The sequence below is a fragment of the Aythya ferina genome (assembly GCF_964211825.1).
Source record: "Aythya ferina genome assembly, chromosome: 25".
Taxonomy (NCBI): domain Eukaryota; kingdom Metazoa; phylum Chordata; class Aves; order Anseriformes; family Anatidae; genus Aythya; species Aythya ferina.
In genome coordinates this window covers 774,295-794,926 of record NC_140323.1, presented here as the reverse complement: position 1 = coordinate 794,926, position 20,632 = coordinate 774,295, and the positions used below count along the sequence as shown (strand labels likewise).

At 50.1% G+C, this 20,632-nt stretch overlaps 2 protein-coding genes and 1 long non-coding RNA gene across 3 annotated transcripts; 1 reads left to right on the top strand and 2 right to left on the bottom strand.

Moving 5' to 3' along the window:
* Positions 1-481: 481 nt before the first annotated feature.
* PIGR (polymeric immunoglobulin receptor) lies at positions 482-13,933 on the top strand. Its single transcript, XM_084497809.1, has 11 exons — positions 482-777; positions 7,003-7,098; positions 7,323-7,655; positions 8,032-8,361; positions 8,987-9,310; positions 9,721-10,035; positions 10,950-11,247; positions 11,779-11,897; positions 12,077-12,202; positions 12,311-12,369; positions 13,189-13,933. The coding sequence occupies exons 2-11, from the start codon at positions 7,017-7,019 to the stop codon at positions 13,318-13,320; spliced, it is 2,118 nt and encodes a 705-aa protein (XP_084353935.1). The 5' UTR covers positions 482-777; positions 7,003-7,016; the 3' UTR covers positions 13,321-13,933.
* Positions 935-6,969, bottom strand: LOC311423595. Its single transcript, XR_014685751.1, has 2 exons — positions 4,864-6,969; positions 935-3,138 (listed from the first exon to the last, which is right to left on the bottom strand). It is a non-coding gene; the product is annotated as an uncharacterized lncRNA (long non-coding RNA).
* Positions 13,397-20,422, bottom strand: LOC311423594 (interleukin-20-like). The gene is made up of 6 exons (XM_084497812.1): positions 20,182-20,422; positions 19,304-19,512; positions 19,131-19,196; positions 18,306-18,458; positions 17,840-17,914; positions 13,397-17,740 (listed from the first exon to the last, which is right to left on the bottom strand). Exons 2-6 carry the CDS (start codon positions 19,460-19,462, stop codon positions 17,663-17,665), a joined length of 531 nt encoding a protein of 176 aa, XP_084353938.1. The 5' UTR covers positions 19,463-19,512; positions 20,182-20,422; the 3' UTR covers positions 13,397-17,662.
* Between the last annotated feature and the right edge of the window lie 210 nt (positions 20,423-20,632).

The window sequence follows — 20,632 nt, the reverse complement described above, 5'->3', positions numbered from 1 at the left end:
CCGTGTTCTCTTTTTGCACAGACGAAGCCAGCCTTGGCCCACCTGGGCTCCTGCTCTGCCCACGGGGCGGTGGGGAGGCAGAGGGGCTGGGGGCAGAGCTGCCCTCCCAGCGAGGCCAACCTGCTCTGCCAGGAGATACAACGAGCCCGGGCCTGCTTAGGACACTGCTTTCCAAAAAACAAAATGGAAAACCAGTGGGAAAAAAATGGTTTTGCACAGGTTTTCCCTACAAAACTATTGCTCTGCAGGCAGGGCAGCCACAAGCTGCCTTGCGGGTACCCACTGCCAGCACAGCAGCAGCCTACCCATGTTCCTGACCCCAGACCTGGCTGCGTTGGGCAAACATCCTGCCCGAAGGCAGTGGAAGTGCCAGGGCAGCGCCCACGGCCGAGGCCAGAGCCCACTCTCGGTTGCACAACGGGAGGGTGTAATCAGGAGGCAAACAGCGACGTGCGCCCGCTGCCCTGCCAAGTGTCAGCGGTGCCGGGACGGGCATTGGCTGTCCCCGCTCCCACGTGGCGCCCCGTGCACCTGCGAGGCTCTCGGATGCTATTCCTTTAAGGCACAACAGGTGGGAATGCATGGCTGGAGGTACGAGGAGTATTTAAAACAGGCTGGCACTGCCCGAGCTCAGTGTCCAGCCACAGCGGGAAGGCAGGACAGACAGACAGCCACACGCAGCCAGGAGGTCCTGGGGTCAGCTGCCACGGTACCAGCAAAGCCAGCCTGAAGGAGAAAGCAAGAAGTGCAAAACAGTCTGCAGGAGTAACCTGAAGTGTGAGTAATGATTCTTCATTTTCCTCCTAAAGCATGAAATCTTTTGCACTGTAAGATGTAGAAGGAGCAGAGCACAAAGCATGGGGCAGTTCAGGTCCCTTCCCCTCACATGTGCGCAGGGAACTTGCTTTGAAGCAGCAGTGAATGGACGTGAAGCTCTTGCTGGTGAGGAGAAAGAGTTTTATTTTAGAAGACAGTCAGAGAAATAGGATCAAGCTTGTAATTTTTACCTTTTCTTCTTTGCCTTAGACTTTTAATCTTCCCTTTCTGGCTATAAGGTAATTATCATTACAATATTTGCATTATGTTTTAACATAGAAAATGACAAATGTTAGTAAATACGACTGCAATAATCTGAACTGCTGCATCTCAGTCTGTGGTCATTATGGCTTTCTGTATCACAGCACTGAGATGGTCATAAGGATACGGATTTGAAAATTTAGGAAGGGAATTGGTAGGGCTAACTCCTGAAAGAGCTCTGAAAATCTACCAAACGTGTACAGTTAAAAGGCAGATAAATAGATATCGCAGCATAAGGGCATGGGGTGGACACAGAGCCCTAAAACAGGAGAGACAAAGCTGACAGACTCCTCTGCCTTGTACCACAGCAACGGGGTGGGTTTCTGCAGGCCCAAGTTCTTACTCTGGAAGGGAACTTTCCTGAAGGACCTGATTTATTTTGTCTGAAGTACAGTGAAAAAATACCTCCTAACTGCAATTGTGCTGCTGCTAAGGTCGGGTGCTCTGATGCTTTCCATCCACCCAAACTTCTACAGCACACTCCGTAGCAGTACAGTAATTGCCTTTGGGTTAGCACAAATTCCAGGAATATTAATAGTTTTACGCTACAATAACAGTTTAATAGTGCCAAAGTTGGTTTCACTTTCCAGCTCAAGAAACAAACAGTAAGAAACGAGTGAACCATGAGAATCCTATCTGAAGAACAACAGATCAGTAGATGGTGCATCTAACAGCTTACGGGAACTTAAAATTAGGTTATCAGGACAACCTCAGTGGAAATTTCAGTCATTAATAAGGATTATCTGGCCAGTCTTTTCCATTTGTTTTCCAGAATATAGTGCTCGCTTAGCACAGCATTTAGCTGGAACAAACACAGACTCTTAGCTAGGAAGGTTACAGCACTGCAGAAATTCCTAAAGACGGTTGATTTCATTGTAAGTCCTGATAACTTTTGATCAGATCTGCCTAGCTATCTCTGCTCAGCCTATCATAAAATCAGCACATCCTGTTTACTCTTTCCATGTTGCAAAGCAGGAATCAGCTTGGAACCAGAAATTTTCTGCGTGTGTTTAGGTCAGCCTGATCTTTTATCTTCAGGAGCTCACTGCTCGCTCACCTCCACAAAGCACAATGAGCGTGTGCTATCCAAGTGGACGGCTGGCTTTTCCCCTCCCACTCCAGCAAATAACTCTGGCAATACGGCCGCCAGTGCAGCAGTTTAGGAGGATGTGGAGAGCCCCGGCAGGACGGCTGCTGCTGTGTCCTGCTGCCAGGCGCCTCCACGAATCGCCCCAGCGCCCCTGTCCCTCCTCACTGCCCGGTCCTGGTGCTGCTGCTCAGCGCCACGTACGTCTGCAACAGTTTGCATCCGTGCAGCTCGCTCGTGGTGTTAGTGGGTCCGTCTTTAAAAGGATTTGAGGGGCAAAAATGCACATTGCTCCATTCTGTCCGCTGTTCCCTAAATGCAGGAATACCAGCAGACTTTCCGCAAAGCAGAAGGTTCCTGCAGTGAAATCAGAAGTGTGGCAGCGAACTCTTTGTGTTTCATTGGTCCCATGGCACATCCTTGACACTGGTCGTTGTTAAGAGCAGTAGTTAATGGCTAATAGATTGGCCTGTTGATCCCTGGCAAGCTGCACTGTGAGAGCGCCAGTTTCTCAAAGCTCAACCCAGCAGCTGAGACAGCAGAATTTGGGAACTGATCTGATTTTTTTTTTTTTTTTACCCAGTCAGAGCAGCTGCTTGCTTGAGTTTGCATAACTCCGTTCAGGTCCCAATCTCCTCTGCACCATTATATATCTGAAGACATTCCTCCCGAGCGCTCAGAGTTGCAAAAGCACCGTGGAAACCCAGGGAAGGTCTTGTAATATTTAGAAGAGCTAAATAGAATGGTTTGAGAGCCCCTACTCCCCCAGCATTTTATGCCAGGAACCTGAAAGCATCATTTCAGAATTCAGGCCTGCCATACAGCTGGAGAGGAAGGTGACGGTCCCAACCCTGACAGCCCCTGCAATGCTTTCGGCACGGGGGATCCAGGGAAGTGCCCACACGCGGTAGACCAAGAAGCCAAGCCCAGGGATGCCTCAAGCCATAACTACTCCAGACCAATGTCCCAACACCCTGCAGCAAAGCAAAAAAAGGCCATTAGGTTGTAAAGGACCTTGCAATTGTCCCATTTGCACTTTTTTCACACCAAACCCACTTTGCAGCACGTCCAGATCTAATTTCGTGCCAACCAGCAAAGCCTGACTGGCACCTTCAGTGCAGCATGTGCATGCACCAAGCTCTCACGCACTGAGGTGGTAGGGAAAAACCAACAAAATCCAAATTATGGAAGCAGGTCATAATGAGTAGTCAGTCACCTGTTGTTGTGGCATAGGTATATTTAGGTTTCGAGTGCTTGCATGCTTTAGATTTCTCTTGCACTCGCATGCCTCTGCGGTTGGCCTCTGTGGGGTTCTGAGCAGCTGCTCGAGCTCGTGGTCATGTACACGGCCACTCCATGAGCATGTAAGGGGGCAACTAGGGGAGACTGTAACTCCATTTACCTGATAACGGCTGTATCTTCTGCTTTAAAGCATATTACAACTAAATATCTTGATTGGCTAGAATTAATTTTGTTAATAATTAGCCTGTCCTGTTCTCAGTTTGTCCAACATAAATCTTTGCAACCCCTGTTGCATTACACACAAACAGCAGCACACTGGAGCCAGCCCTGCCTGGCAAAGTGTCTCGGGACAGTCCCATTGCCCTGATCCTGGGGACTTTGGAGTCCTGAAGGCAGAATCCTGCCTGCTGAGTTCAGTTTTTGTACTGTAAAACTTCAATACATTGCTTTGGGACAGGGAAGAGGAGGAAGCCAGCAGTTCTGATGATGCAAAATGAGCCAAATCCACTTCAGAAAAACAAGATTTATCTAATAAGATAGAGGAAGAAATGAGTACAGCCCCAGCACACAGCTGGTACTATTCCAAAGACAGCCACCATTGCAACAGAGCTAGGGGTTTGTGCCAGGGAGGGGGGCAGCCTTCAGACCACAGCAGGGACGTCTGAGCACCGGGCACACGCACACTCAGGCAGCCAAAAGCTTTCCCCTTGGCTGTTTCTCTGCTCACCCCGTGCTGCAAAGGGTATGGAAAAGAAGTAGGATGCTTCATCATTCCCAGCACCCCCAGCCCCCATCCCAAAGAAAAAGCCCTTCTCCTGCATCGACAAAAGCAGCAGGGATATTATCCCCCGTGCAGGGGGATAAGTGGCTTCTGCTGGAAGATTCTGGGAGCACTGCACGAGCCCCACGCTTCATGTCAGACCTCAGACCTCCCCCCAAGGACTCGAGGGCCCTCCCAGGACCAGTCACAGCATCACTGCCTGGGGTGAATTTCTGCATTTTCCTTGAAGGAGCTGTTGCTGCCAGACACATACAGATAATGTGGGGGCTGTATCTGGAGCCCAGACTGAAGCCTTGCCTCCACTGCTGGCTCCAGGAAGCATTTCACCAATATATAACAAAGCAGCACTACTTTCCCGCTCTCTCCCCTCTGGAAAAGCGAGGACAGACCCATGAGGGGCTGCAGCCAAGTGGCAGGAGCAGCACAGGGCTCTGCTCATCCGAGCCTCTCCCAGCACTGCCCCAGCTTCAGCCAGCACCATCCCAGGCACTGCAGAGCCTCCGACCCCACGTCCATGCCATAAACTCGCTTCCCAGATACTCTGCAGGCAGCACACACTCTGCTTCAAGCCTCCTGACTCTCTCACAGCCCCCTGCAGCTATTTGCTGTCCCATCTCCTCTCTAACACCCCCCACCAGCAGCAGCACTAACGCAGGTCCCTTGCACAGCCACTTACTTGCATGCCCTTTCACACCAGCTCAGCAGCCTTTCCCTTATCTAGGCTCTGAGGTTTAAGTCTCACGCTCTGACTGCAGACAGCCGAGGCAGCAGCAAAAGTTCTCTGAAAGCAAGGAGGAGCAGGAGCTGTTTTAGCAGCAGGCTGGAAGGAATTCTGCCCCAGCATCTCTGGCGAGGCCGGGCAGCGTCACTCGGCGTGCAGGGCAGGGGGTTTCCACTCGCCCCGCTCAGTGGGTTTTTGTGCAAGTGCCCGGCAGATCTTTTTGCGTAAGAGGCGGCTGTTCCTGCTGGGACTTGCTGCCTCCATTCAGCGAGCAGGGAGGGCGTTGGTGCCAGACAGCAGGACCAGGGGCAGTCGGAGCCACACGTTGCTGGTGGCAGCACGCACGAGCTGTCACTCTTGCATAGGCACAAATTGGAGAAAGATGCCCAAATCCTGTCCTGCTCGCACACACGCAGACCTCGCTGCCACCACTCTTGCACACGTCTTTCTGTGTTCTTTCACACTGCTCGATCTTCATTTCCAAGGGAGGTCTCTGTAATCCTTCCCTGCCTGGCAAGATGCTGCAGTCGGTAACCCTGACACAGCCGGTTGCTTTGGGAAGCAGTCAGAGCAACCGATCACACAAATTTTACCAAGAAGGGGAAAATCTGGACTGGGACCTGTCCTTGCCCCTTGCCACCATGGCTGGCAGTGCCCAGCGGGGGCGGGAGGGCAAAGTGGGCCCTTGCTGTGCCGCACTGTTTGCTTTTGGCACAGCATGCTTTGTTTGCCTTGCTGGCTACCTCTGGGATATGTATGAAAAAGCATTTTTCATGCTCAGTGAGTAAATTATTAACCATAGACAAGTGGACACTGAGCAATTAGAAATCACAATACAAGGAAGAAAGAACAACAGAACACCTTTCATCTTAACACGGAAGCGAAGGCATTTTTCTTCTGCTGGGAATTACCCCTCATAAAATAAAACCTGTCACCTGATGCCCTGAAATCAAATTCCTGTGAACATTCATAAAGACTTCCCTTGGCATCTGTCATCTCTAGAGCTTGGAATAATAAACAGGTAGATCAACACTTGTGCTCAGAAATGCATCCTCTCACCACAGCACCACACAGTGTCCTGCAGCACTCTTGGTTCGGGCCAGGGAAAACCACTTAGGGAATTAAAAGCCTTGGCTTTCCCTGGGCCATCAGTCAGAACAAAACATGGAAAGATCAGAAATATTCATCCTGCTGGCTAGGGACACATTTCAAGAAACAGGCAGCTTGGCTTGGCATTCCCACCAGCCATCACTTTGGCTGGGATTTAGTTTTGGTGCAGTAGTTTTGGTCAGATGTTCTGGTCTGATTCTCTAGGGGGTTTAAATCTCTGCGCCCTAACTTTATCAGCAGCCAAGGAAAGAAAAACCCAGTGTTTCCATGTTCTTGAAGAAAACAGGGAAGCAATGGTATGAAATTAAATACTGACTTCGGACAGGAACTCTGCTCTACAAAAGCAGGTTTTCTCAAGGAGTGGTTTTGGCACCCAGGCTCAGAAGGGAACAAGCCTTCCTTTCACAGCACAAACAACAAACTATTTCAAGTGGCATTATCCTGGCAAGGCAGCGAGCAGCCTAGCTCCGAGCTACCACCTGAACTCCCGGCCTGCTTGGGCTCAGCAGCTTTTGGGCCATCTTTGGACTTCAGCCTTGTGATGGGCTGTTCTGATTCACAAACCAGATGTCACCTCCGACTTGGAATCAGGTCTCTTCTGGTTTGGCCAAAAGAGTTTCTTGTGCTGCTCATATCCCCACCGTCCCCAGGGCATCCTGCTCAAATGGCTACATCACTGACTTGCAAGCCTCGCATTAACTGGCTTTGTGGTAAAGGCAGGTCCCTTCGTTTTACATGGCTGAGGATTGCTGCCTTGGTTTCAGACCCCCAGGCAGTCGCAGTGCCATGCAGCAACACGGGCAAGCACAGACATCAGCTCCCCGTTGCACATTAAATGGTTTGACTAAAGTAATTAAATGTGGTGTTTTTCCCTAGCTCTAATAGCCACAGCTCTTACCCTCCAGGCGTATGGATTATTAGGTGACTCGATCAGTTAATCCCTTTACAAGTGTGACTATTCGCCAACTTCTGTGCCTTTTCCAGGGAATGTAAGCAAAATGACTTCGCTGGCGTTCATCTTCCTGCTCTCCTTCCTCTCAGCTGAAGCTGCAAGAAGCAAATATCCTCCCAAAGCAGCAAGTAAGTGCAACAGGTGCCTGTGTGCTAAGACCAGAGGGTGCTTTTCTAAGGGGGAAAGAGGGTTTGGGGTCACATCTACCCTCTCCATGCCCATCGCTGCCGTGGGACCTTTCAGACACGTGAGGCTGCACAGCCCCAACCTACACCAGCCCCAGCACACCCTGCTCAGTCCCTTCGGGAGTAGCAGCACACCCAAAATTTACAGGCGATGTGCTTTCTTGCAGTCTCAAGCCCCGTGTTCGGACCACGGCAGGTATATGGCCTGACTGATGGGTCGGTTACCGTGAAGTGCTTCTACCCGCCCACCAAGGTGAACAGGCACGACAGAAAATACTGGTGCAGGGAATCGTCCCGGAGCTGCCTGACCGTCGTCTCCTCCAACGGCTACACGTCCCCGAGCTACCGGGGCAGAGCCTCCATCAGCGACTACCCGGAGCAGGGCGTCATGGTGGTGAACATCTCGCGGCTGCTGCCGTCAGACAGAGGCACCTACCAGTGCGGGATCGGTCTCAATGGCAGAGGGCTCTCCTACAAAGTCAGCCTGGACATTTCTGAAGGTAATTACAGTATTGAAGTATTGCTTTTCTTCTACGTTTTTTTCCCTTTTTAATAGAGCTCCACAGGATGCCTGCCCAGGCACGGCGTCCAAGAGCTCAGGATGTTCCCTGCCTTCGGGAAGCAGCAGGGTTTTTCTCTGCTAATGTTTTACAGAACAGATTGCTGTCTGACCAAAAATCTGGCATAAAAATCCTAAGAGATAAAACCCAATAATGTCACAAACCTTGCTTGGAAACTGCTGAGTGCAGGATGGCACGGCAGGGTACAGAGAAACAGCACAGAGAAACCCCGTGCTAGGAAAAAAAATCCTTTGGAGGCTTGGGAAGTAGCACTCGGCTACCAACCAAGCAGCCGCTGAGCGGTCTCTTTGCACAGGTCCAAACGTCCCCGAGGAGGCTGAGCTCTTTTACGTGGAGCTGCACAGCTCCATAACCATGACCTGCAGCTTTGGGGCGGACACCATCAGCATGAGGAAATACTTGTGCAAGATGGAGAAGGACGTCTGCCGCAACATCATCGACACGTATGGGAAGATCGATGAGGACTTCACAGGGAGAGCCCTGCTGAGCAACGAGAACACCGAAGGCGCATTCAGCATCATGATAACCCAGGTGAACTGGGAAGACGCAGGCTTGTACCTGTGCGGGGTTGGCTCCTATGGGGAGTCTGGAGAAACGAAGGAGCTGGATTTGCATGTCTACGAGGGTGAGTGAGCTATTCCCGATGTTTTGTTTCCTTTCATCTCTGCTTTTGTTTAGAAGCATCACTGACTGCCTCACGTTATTTAACAAGAGTTTTGTGGAGCGCTATTATGCTATCCTTTCATCTGGGAACTTCTATCTGATGGTGCAGCTACCAGCAGTGTATGAAACCATCACTAATAAAGCTCAGACTTGTGTCAGGACTCAGCTTCCCCAGCAGTGCTCAGCCACCTGCCCCAGCCCAGCGAGCCCAGAGCTCCCGAGGGCAGATTCTGCCTGCAAGCTTCAGACAAGTGAGCTGCCTCCTCAGGCCTGTCACTTTGAGATTTAAGATGCTGGAAGGAAAAGTCTGCCTTCCCTAGCAAGGGGAAGGAAACCGAGAAATGATGATACACAGAGACGACAACCACCCAGTGAATTTAGGAGAAGGAAAGGTCTGACAGACCCTCGGGGGTCAATTGCTGGCAGTGCCAGGATGCTCTCCTGTCGTCTGCACCCCCCAGCACCACCTAGCTGTACTTTAGCTGACACCAAACAGCTTTGTGTGATCTGATATTTATTCTCTTGGGAGAACGCAACGTGGGCAGAAGTTAGACATGTATAAATGCTCATTGTATTTTTGTCTCCAGGGTCAAACGTTCCTCAAGGAAAGAGCACAGTAATCGGAGTCAAAGGAGGTTCAGTAACCATTGATTGTCACTATGATCCCGCGAAAAATTACTCGCTCAAGTACTTGTGCAAGTGGAGAAAGAATGGGTGTTCTCGGATCATAGAAAACACCGGCTTCGTGTATGACACTTACGAAGGAAGAGTGGCCATGTTCGACAACCCGCAGAACGGCACATTCAGCGTCATCTTGAACCAGCTGCGGGACAGCGACAAAGGCTATTACTGGTGCATGACGAACGATGAAAGGGAGAGGAAGTCATCGAAGGAGCTGAAGATCGTAGAAGGTACGAGCTCACACATTGCTGGTTCTCTGCTTGCTCCGTAGGAATGAAAACCTCCCAAGCTCCACAATGGAGCAGAGCTCACTTTTTTGGTAAAGACATTGAGTTACGATTTTGAACTCATCTCAAGGCAAAATATTGTGACAGTCCCCCCCCCAGCAGTCTTAGAATGGAAATGCAAGGTTTCAACGTTATGCCTTGCAAAAAAAAAAAAAACAAACAGCTTTCACCCAGAGATGTATGTTCAGCATCCCTAGTGTTAATTTAGCAATGTAAGGAGCAGTTTCCCTCAAAGAGGCATCTCCTGGTTCACAATCTAGAGATAGATGGTGAACAGCCCCGCAGCCTGTTGACTACAATTCCCACTGCCAAATCCCCCAGCATCATCCTCGGTGTTCTGTTTGCCCTCACAGGAGAGCCTGGATTAAAGGGGAAGGAGGACGTGCTGGCAGAAGTGGGCTCACGGATCGATTTAGCGTGCTCTTACCCATGCAAGTACTACTCCTATGAGAAGTACTGGTGCAAGTGGAGCAGCGACGGCTGCTCCCCCTTGTCTGCCTCTGACCAAAGCCAGCCGAGGGTGGACGTCAGCTGCAACACCGCCAACAAGACACTCGTCCTAACCTTCGACTCGGTGACCAGCGCGGACCAAGGGTGGTACTGGTGCGGGGTGAAGCACAACGGCCACTACGGGGAATCGCTGGCAGTGTACCTGCAGGTGGCTGGAGGTGAGCCCCAGGGGAAGGGTCGCTGGGGCTCTGCTGCTTCTCTTGGTGTGAATCACACTGCCTTCTGCTGAGGGAAATCCTCTCCGCATCCACTAGGTTGCAGCACCTCAAAACAAAAATGCTCCCTTCCAGACAGCCTCCCGGACCAGTTGCCACCAAGATCACCCTGATTTCGTGCAGCACACCATAGGTGTTTGCATCCGCTCTGCCGTTTCTGCCCCCACCTTGTTCCCTGTTAAAAAAAGCCCTCCAGTCTCACATTTCCTTCCATACAATTTTCAACCCCATCCTTACTAATTACTGCTATTATAATTCGTAGCATCACGCAGATTATGCATCATCAGACACCTGTCACGTGAAGAGCTGCATGTCACTCCAGGGAGCTCATTCATCTTCACAGGGAAAATACTAGGCAAAATACTAAGAAGGGCTGTCACCAATTCCCCTTGGACAAGCAAGGGACTCAGCTTCAGTGGAGTATTTTAGACAGAATACATTTTTCTTGGGAAGGGATATTATTGGAAGCAGAGCAGAATAAGTACAGCCTAGTGCTAGAGATCCCACAGGCAGCTGTCCCAAGTGGATGGTAGTCAAAGTGAAAACAGAGAAACAATCTTTTTTCATTGTCTTTGGTGGGCAAAGAGATAGAAACAAAAGTAATCCAAATATTCAACATTTGTTCTGGAAATACTAGAAGCAGGACTTAGAAATGCCAGATTTTTTTAGGAGAGTACAGGCATGGAGATCCTGCTTGAGATTTTTCCAATAGATTATTTGGAATAAGATTTCAGATCTCTAAATCTCCTTCTAAAATAAGAGCCTCATAGGTACAGCCCCAACCCACCACATTTCCACATGCACCAATATGTTCCCTGCAAGACTGCCGCTTGCAACTAATCACCCTTCTTCCCTAGGGGATGCAGAGAAAGTTGCCGAACTCAGCCCAGGGCTCCTGAATTTGGACACTTCCAGCAATGCTGCAGCTCCCAGCAATGCCGTGGCTCCTGGTGATGCTGCAGCTCCCAGCAATGCTGAAGCTCCCAGCAATGCCGTGGCTCCCAGTAATGCTGAAGCTCCCAGCAATGCCGTGGCTCCCAGTGACGCTGAAGCTCCCAGCAATGCCGCGGCGCCCAGCAGTGCCGACCGTGGCGTTGTTCCCCAGGGGAGAGCCTTCAGCGATGCTGGGGTGCAAAGTGCAGCTGCCTCCGAAAGGTCAGTCCTTCCCAAGCCTCCCTCACTACTTAGTTTTGCAAAGTTTACGTTAGTTTGTTGCTAACACACTGCGTACCACATGTGTAGTTTAGCAACAGATAAATTATGTTTCCCAAAGAACTAAGCTCAAAATTTCAGAAGAAAAGAAGAAAAAAGTCATAGCAAAAGGCAAGACTTGAAATTAATATCTAGCCCAGGTAAAGATATCATTTCAGAAGGGAATGACTGGAAATTCCAGGTAGAGAAGAAAATAATTAAAAATGCTTCTGTCAAGATTAGAGAGGTTTCCTTCGCACATTTACAACCAAGCTGCTAGTGTAGCCATTTTGGCACTACCTCCATCCAACATTTGTACTTATCTCCTTATGATGTCCTTAGATGCAGTTCATAAACTGAACTGCATTGTGCTTACTCAGATTACCATTCTATATGGAGTTTCAACAGTTAGAAATTTACATGTTATTCAGTTGTGAATGATCCCAATAAAACTGCTTCTCACAGCTTAGTGATCCATCTTTCCCTCCACTGCAGCTCTGAACAAAGTTCTGGCTCCAACGTCCTTACTGTAGCCCTGGCCTCCTCTGGCGCAGCAGTCGTCGTCCTCGGTGCAGCTTTTGCTGTGTTTAAATACCGGCAGCTCAAGAGATCAGGTGAGCCCCTGCCCTTCCCAGTCCCTTGGGACATTTGGGACATGGCCCCAGCATTCAGACAAAGGCAGCAGCGGCTGCTTGCAGCAGTCCCCGCGTGCTGGGGCTGCTCCTGGCGCTGCTGTGTGCAGTGGCTGGGTGTATGAGGGCACGTTGGGGACTCATCGCTTCCCTCCGAACAGACCTGGTGTCCGTGGGGAGCTACAGAACCAACATCAGCATGTCGGACTTCGAGAGCGTGAAGGAGTACGGGGCAAACGATAACGCCTGCATGAAAGCGAGCCAGGAGACTCAGCTGGGAGGGGACGGTACGGTGCTGGCGCACGGGCTGCCCCCAGCCTCGGGGCTTGCAGAGCCTGAGAGCCCAGGAGCCACCAGAACATCACGCCCTAATGTCTCCCTTTCTGTCTGTGCAGAATTCATCACCACCACAGCCAGCGTTGAAAGCGCAGCTGAGACAAAGAAGGCAAAAAGGGTAAGAGGTAGAAGTGCACCCACTGACCTGGCAGGCACCAGCACAGCTCCAGCCCCGGCAGCATCACCAAAGGAGCTGCCCATGCCCCTGGGCTTCATTTATCAAGGAGGTTCCCCATCATGCCTGGATCAGGCCACCTGCCTCCATGGGCCACCTTAATCCTTTCCTGACCCCATGTGTTAGCAGAGACACTAGCAGCAGTCGCTTTGCTTGAAACTACATCAAGCCAGCCTCAGGGAGCACCAGGAAGGTCGGGGTATGGTCCTTACTGTAGCTATAAAGCACTGGGACAAGCACATGGCCAGAGGCCAGAGCACTCCCCAGCCTCTCCCCAAAGCAGGGCTCCCACGCAGGCAGTGCAGGCAGGGGGGTCTCTGCCTTTGCGAGGGCTGGGGCTCGCTCCAGTGTCCCCAATACTCCCCTGCCTGCCCCCAGCTGCCCTCCCCGCAGGAGAGACCATGCTGGTGCAGCACCACTCTGCACTAACACACGGTGCCAGGTCAGAGCACTTCTTTTTAGAAGTCCCTAACCGCAGGCTATGTACAGGTGTCAGTGCCAAGAGCCCAGAGCTGAGCAATAAAGAGGCCCTCATCAGAGCCAGGCTCCCCATGCTTTTAATTAAATCGCTTTTGCTGCCATTTCATGCCTCGAGAATCAACAAGGCTGGGCATTTTTGGTCCAGCCTGTGCGCATCATCCCCGATGGGAAATGCTTTCTGTGTGCACCCGCCACGTGCTGCCCCCTCCCCTACCACCCACCACCACGTCCCTCACCGTGTCCCTCACCGTGTCCCTCACCTTGTCCTCTCTCCTTCTGCAGGGCTCCAAGGAGGATGCTGACCTTGCCTACTCCACCTACCTCCTCACCTCCAATGCCATCGCCCAGGGCTGTGCCCCCGGGGACAGCGCGGCTCCGACCGCGGCCCCCCCAGCCTGGGGCGGGCAGGTCTGAGGGCAGGGGACACGGGGACGCGGCAGCGAGGGGGTGGCTCTGCCATGAGGCTCAGCAAGCTGCGCTGCTTACTGCTGTCACAATTTGCTATAGCTTGATCTTTTCCTGTTTAAATTCAGCTTCGAGCGGTGATTTTGTCAGAATTGTAGAGGCCCGAGCGCGGAGGTGCAGTGGCAGGAGCCCGAGGGGCTGAGGCCAGCCAGGGTCCCTTGTGATGCTGTGGGCTCCCAAAGACCAGAAGATGTTTGTTTGTTTTTGTTTTTGTTTTTAAATCCCATTTTTTCCTAACGGTAGCTGAAAAACCCTTTACAACAATGACTCGCGCTTTTGATCCCTCTCAGCTTTCTCCCCCAGGGGCAGCGCTGACAGACCAGGGGTGCCTGCAGCGGTTTTGTTCACGACCAATAAAGAATACAGGCGGCTTTCAGCAGACCGGGCGGGCTCTCATTCTGTGGCAGGGCACAGGGAAAGCACCTCTGAAGAGTCACAGCAAGGGCACGCGTGGGCAGGGACTTTCTCCTCACCCTTGGGACTGGTGTTGGGTATCCATCAGCCCGCTGCAAAAGCAATAGGGTCCAAAGTTTGTCATGACAAATATACTGGTGTGTTTTTGGTTTGGTTTGGCTTGTATTTTTTCCAAGTGCAAGCAGTCTGCTTTAGCCTGTCAATGAAAAGTGCTGCTGAGAGCTGCCACCCAGCAGCCCCAAGAGCCCCATGCCCTCTGCCTGCAAAGAGCATCTGCAAAGAAGCATTTCCCCTCTCCGTCTGTGCCTTTCCTTTGATTTCACCTCCTTGTGCTCTGGCTTTCTCCAGCATGTTTGACACTTGCTGTTGCAAACGGCACAGGAGGGTCTGAGCCCCACAGAAGCGAGGGGCAATGGAGAAGAGTGGGGAACGTTCTGAGTAATGTTCCTCATATGCATTTTCGTCGACAGCAGCAATTTACCACAGAATGGCATTAATTAATACGACGGCTTGTTGAGCAGCCTCTATAACGGATTAGGCAACAGGCATCGGTGGTTGCTGCCCCCGGCTGGTTTCATGTTTGTCCGGGCAGAAGTAATGATGGCTGTAATTAAAAAAAGTGTGGTCTCCTGGTCTTATTCTCAAGAGTGGGTGACCAAACAGAGAAAAATGATTTGTTGGCGCATGGCTTTCGAAACAGTGGCACAGGCATTGCTGTCTGTCAGTCAGGGGTTGGTACAGAAAGCTGAATACCCCACAGATAAAGCAATTTGGGAAGCAGCGAAGATGAAGAAGTTGTGACAAAGCAGAGAAACAATTTTCCCTGAACACAAGAGTTTCTGCACGTCACAAGGAAGGAGCCAGAGTGGTGTCTGCTCAGCTGATGAAAGGCAGACGGGGACAGAGGAGAAAGGGCAGAAACAGCACAGACAAATTAAATTCCCTGAGTCTGTCTGGGCTGCGTGCATCCCTGACAGCAAACCATAAAATATAAAGAATAAGGATCCTTACCCTGGCTAGAGTCCAAGCCGACAGCGTTGCAGTAACACCATGAACACACTTCTGCTTTAGTAAAATATTAGCTACATTTTGAAGTGAAAACAGGACAATAGATCATCAAGGTCAGACAGTGGTTGTTCACATTACCCTACAGACACCGAGTTTTCATCAAGAATGAAAGCCGTATAGCCAAATTATTCCTGCATCATGGACCTCCCTGGAATATGAGCTGAGACAATTTTGGCTCAGGACAAGCAGGAGGGCAGCAGGTCGGCTGGTATTTATTTCTGTGTTTCCCCTCCCAGCCCTGCAGTTTGGTTTGCTGTTCTCCCTCCAGCACAGCAATTGCTATCACAGGAGCTCAGATATCAGGCTCTAGCTCAGCTGTCCTGGTCTGCATCCCCTCTGTATGTGGTAGGAAGGGGCTCGGGTGCTGCAAGAAGCAGAGGGGCCGGGACAGGTCTGCTCCTGCCCGCAGTTGCTGGAAGTGAGCGGATGATTCTGGTGCAATAGGAAAGGCGTGCGCTCGGAAAGTGTCCCCAGGGGCTGAGCAGTAATAAAGCTGCAGGAGAATGCTAAGGTTTCGAAACTTCCAAGAGGAGAAAACCCCACTCTCTCTCCCTTTTGAAAGTAGCTTCCTCCTCCACCTGCCTGCAGGCATCCTTTCCTCTGCACCGCTCCTCCTGCACGGCGCTGCCCCTGCACGGGAGCGAGATGCTGAGCTCCTGGAGAGCAGTGAAGGAGGCAAAACAAATGGGTGCAGCATCCTCCCCGCCAGCTCTGACCGTGACTGCACTGTGGTCCCAGCTGCTGACCCCCTGCTCCTGCACCTCAGTGCATGAGGGGCCCATCCCTCACCTGCTGCATGCCTTTGCAAGGGGTGAGACGTGAACTTACCACTCCGTGGTAAATCATGCATGCTTTGAGGCACAAGACCCTCTGCACAGGCTACAAAGTCAATGAAATTGGATAAATAACGGTAATTGTGACAGCACAGGCTGAGGATGTGCAACAGAACCCAGCTTCTGCCCCAAGCTGTGGACCAAAGCCCACCCTGATCAATGGAGAGGTCCTCACGGACATCACCAAGCAGCCCCAGCTCCTTCACCACTCAGTGACACTGCTGATTTCCTTCGGTCGGTGAGGAGCTGTGTCACCACTTCATTCATAATGTTTTCTCGTTAATAGAAGGTTGTGGAACATGGAAAGTATCTGTCATCCTTAAATGGCTGATTTCGAGGTGCTGATGTTGAAAGATCAGCTTCCGTGAGCACTGACAGAGCAGGGAGAGCCGTGTGTTCACCCATTCACACCCTGGCACCAAGGCAAATGGACGTCACACTGCAAAAACCTAGTAACGGGAAAGGAAATTAAGGGAAGCAAGGCCCTGAAGAGCATAAGCAAATATTTGAGCAAGGTTAGTGAGCAATCAAGGAGCTCTTTCTTTGAAGTGAATCACCAAATCCCGCTCAGCCAGAAGCATGTGCACATGCAGGCAAACGCTGACGAGCGTTTCGGTCTCAGGTCTCAGTCTAATCTCAAGACTGGGTGGTCGGGGGAACAGATGAAGGCTCTCCTCCTCCTCCTCCTCCTTTGCATTGCTTCATTTTTCCAGCGCTGGATGTGGCAGATGCTGTCCTCACGCAGGGATGCTGGCATGATCCAGGAGTCCTTGGCCAGGCACCACCTGCAATGGGTGAAGCCGCAGCAGGAGCTGGCTCCTCCTTGAGGGCACAAGGAGCTCATTCTGAACCAGCACCAGGCTGTGAAGGAGCCTCCTGGAGGCACCCGATGGCAGTGCCCTCCCTGCCTCTACCCACGCACACACGGGCTGCTGCCCTAGCCAGACACCCCCAGCCTGATCACTCCTGAACACAGGGAAATACACAAACACGTCTGCTTTCACTTGAAAATACACAAAATAAGAGCTCCTAAGCCTCGTACTTGCTGACAACTCGTACAAATAAAAATAACCCAACATTACTTGTTGGTTTCTTTTTCTTTTTTTTAATCACTAGCATGTAGGGACGTGCTCACAGGCTCTGGTGCACATCTGAATGCATGCCATTGCCAGCAGGGACTGCATCTGCTACAAAAGGACACCACGCTGAATTCAAACAGTTTCACCGACTAGAAACGTAATTCCTCAAAATTTTGACACACACAGACGCAGCACAGTTTCAAATTGGGTTTATTTACAGTAAGTGCATCAGACTTCCACAAAATGTGCTACTGAGTGTCAGTAAATTACAATAATGCACACAAGAAGTTTTTTTTCTATTCAGCAACCACACAGTAAACTTTTTTTGCATAGTAAACTTTTTTCTACTGATAAGGCAGAAAATACCATCTGGAAAGGAAACACAGATTTCTTAGGCCTGCAGCACCTGTGAGGACCTATTTTCTCACACAATGCACCTACTTTCAGCCAGAGAACAGCAGCAGAAGCAGTCTCAAAAGACTGAAAACAGACTTGCGAGCACTCTCTGTAGCATCAGCTGTATCAGAGAAGTTCCTACCAGCCATTGGCGCTCGTGAATATACAAAGAGTTTATAATTTAAACAATACTTTTGTTAAATTATCATAGCTTATGTCTGCAAGCAAGAGAAATACAGAATTTTCCCTTGTAAAGTGTCCTTTAGTAGAAGTCAGATATGTGAGTGCGAAGCTGATTGGAACAAACTCTGTATTTCCATCGAGATGCAAGACCCTGCTGGCGCATTTCCCTGTTCTCATGGGTAGCAAAACACCAGGAGTTTGATCCAACTTCAGCTGCAGCCAGTGGGATTGCTCTGGGACAGGACGTTATTGTCCTATGTACCACGGGGGCTGCAACCTGCCAGCAGCCTCGTTAGCGGACGGTTCCTGCCTCCTGCTTTAACGAGATTTCTCCATCCAGTCCAGAAGGATGTCCAGCTCGCCCAGGGATTTAATTGCTGCAGATGTGATATTCAGCTGAAAGGGATATAAGGGAACAGGTTGATAGTGAGTACCACGGAGCCTAAGGAGACTCTGAAAGGCTGCATTAATTACTGGACATAACCATCAACTTACCCCTTTGTAGTTTGCGAGTATTTGCTTAAATTTCTCAGTGGATTCCTGCCCACACAAGCACTTGTTTTGATTATGCTAGAAAAATAAAATTGAATTCATTAGGCAGGGGGGTCATTTTTAAAGATATGAAATTGCTTTCTAGTTATACTATCTAGTTAAACTATTGTATAATATACACTGAGATCTTGTTCAATTGTGCAGAAGGCTGCAGGACCTTAAATCAGACTTCAGCTTAGGACACTTGGGTGGACAGAGAGACAGTTTTTGAGAGCCACCATGGGAGCTGGCTGATGAATGGGCAAATACAAAAATTTCTTAGTGGAAACATGAAATATTCATATCATACTTCTTCACATTCTTGTTAAAACCTTTTTTTATAAATAAAGATTTTGTAGATTACGAAGCACTTAGGTTTATTTACACAGCAGATACTAACAGCTGAAACTGAACGTTAGCACCAACTTACACACTGCTCGAGTTTCTTCTTGATGCTGAGGAAGGAGTTGGCTATGCTGCTGATTTTCCGGTTGATGTATGAGTCCTCGGTCTGGCAGTGCTTGAAGACTTTGTCCATGTAGAAGTTGAAGAGGTTGTGGATGATGCAGCATCTATCTGAAGACTTAAGTAACAAATTGTACTTTTAAGAGGTCTTCCAGAGTTCTACAAACCCGTAGTCACCCGTCCTTTTCTCCACAGCTACACCAAGCCGTCTCTGACACTAAACACAGAAGCTGACAGTGGGATGTCCTGTGTCAGGAAAGCTTTTCCAGCCCTGCTTGGCATGTATTGATAACATGTATGGACGGGTATTTTAGGCTGATTTTCCAGATCCATCCTTAGCACCAAAATAATCAGCTGATTTTGTAGCTGGGTATTAGAGGCCTGAAGCAGTGGCCTGTGCCTAGTGCCTTGGGGTGTGAGAGTTGCAAAGACCTTGCTTATATTTCTCAGGAAACCAAGGGCCACCACGACCACCCGGCAGAAAGGAATGGGAGCAGGGCGAGCACCAGCAGGCAGCTGCCCACATTTCTAGAGAAAGGCAGCCAGCTCAGCGAGCCCACAGCGCGCAGGAACTGCAGCAGGACACCCACCTCTTTTCACATATGCGATCCGCATCACTTTATCCTCCCTGACTTGCTCTTTCTGTCAGTGCCCGTGTTTCACAGGAACTTAGAAATGGCACTACTACGACTCTCCAAACCCTTCTGAACTGGCATTCTTAATAACTGGTGTTAGCAAGCGAGCTGGTCAAAATTAGTCAGAGAAGTGGAGGCACGGTAAGGGCGCCTACCTTGACCTTGTGCAGAGACTGCGGGTGCGACAGGATGCTCAGGGTCCTGATGGGGTCTCGGGCTTGCTGCATGGGAAGAGAAGACGTGGTGATGGATGCACCAGCTCCACAGGGCTTTGCGAACTGCTGGCTGCACAGATCCTCAGCTCCCCAGGAGCCCAGGCAATACTTACAATGTTTGCTTTAATTGCAGTGAAGCCAGACCTGATCTCGGTGACACTCATTGAAATCCTGCAGGGTCCAAAGTGGAAGATTTTGTTCTCAGCTGCTGGCATCAGACTCAACCAGCAAGTCACGGAGTAGAGGCAGAGAAGCAAGTGGGAGCCCTTCATGCTGCTGCCAGGGAGATCTGCTCAAGCCTGTGGTTGCAACTGTCTCTTCTCTAAAAACCACAGAAGAAAAACAATACAACAGTTCTTATTAAGATTTCCAACAAATTGTTTAATATTCATTGCTCAGCTCATTGTGATTTATATGTAAAAGACTAGGTGGGGTCACAGGAGTAAATACATCTGACAAGTACGTTTGTATGTATGTGCCATAAGCTAAACAACACAACCATATTTCTGAAAATATACACATTTTATATAGCACTGGTTGCACACATACAGGTATGTATGTGTAAAAGCAACATGCTGATTGGTATCTCTTAACTATTTCTTCTTTCTTCCCCAGGTGCCAAAGAAAAAAGTTATATAAGAACAAGCATTTATTAAAAGATCATGAAAGAAAGAAAAATATAAAATGCCAGTAAAAGATTGCATGTAAACAGACAAAGCTCATCTCCACAATTTTCAGCAGAAAAATAAGAGCAAATAAATTAGATATTTAAAAGTCTACTGGGCAGCTGGACTGAAGGTAAGTGTGAGTAAAAGCAGCAGATCCCAAAGGAAAATGCTTTCTCTCTGAAACAGCACCGATACCCCAAATGTAGGTTTTGTTAGCACTGGAAATAAAGGCTATTCATAAATAAAAACGTCACAGCAGCTCGGTATAGGAGAGCCAGGAGATAAAATGGACGTGCAGCAGAAGAACAAAACCAGTACCTTACCTTCTTTGCCACGGGTTCTCCTGTCTTATCGACGTCTGACCTGGAGAGCTCCGAAGAACGCGTTTTTATCCAGGTACCGGGAGGAAATAGCTCTCGGATTAACTTTTGGGATTTTTCTTGCTTTTCCCAGCATAGATTTCCCTTTGCAATTCCAACTCTTTCACCCAGAGGTGTTTCCCTCGCATCTGGAGGCGGGAAATCCTGGCATTGCTGCCGCCCGGGGTTGGGAAGCCGTGACCGAGGGGTGGGGGCGGCATCTCTGCCACGCCGCGCTCGGGGCCGTGGGTCCCCCAGCACGGTCCTGGTGATGCCACCTGGTCATCACAGGGGGAGTCAGGAAGCTGCTGAGGCCATTCTCCACCGCTGTCCTGGTGTGTGGGACCTTCATCTTCTGGTTTTGGGAGACCCTGCTCTCAGGCTTGCTGTGCGGATGGGCGGATGCTCGCCTCTG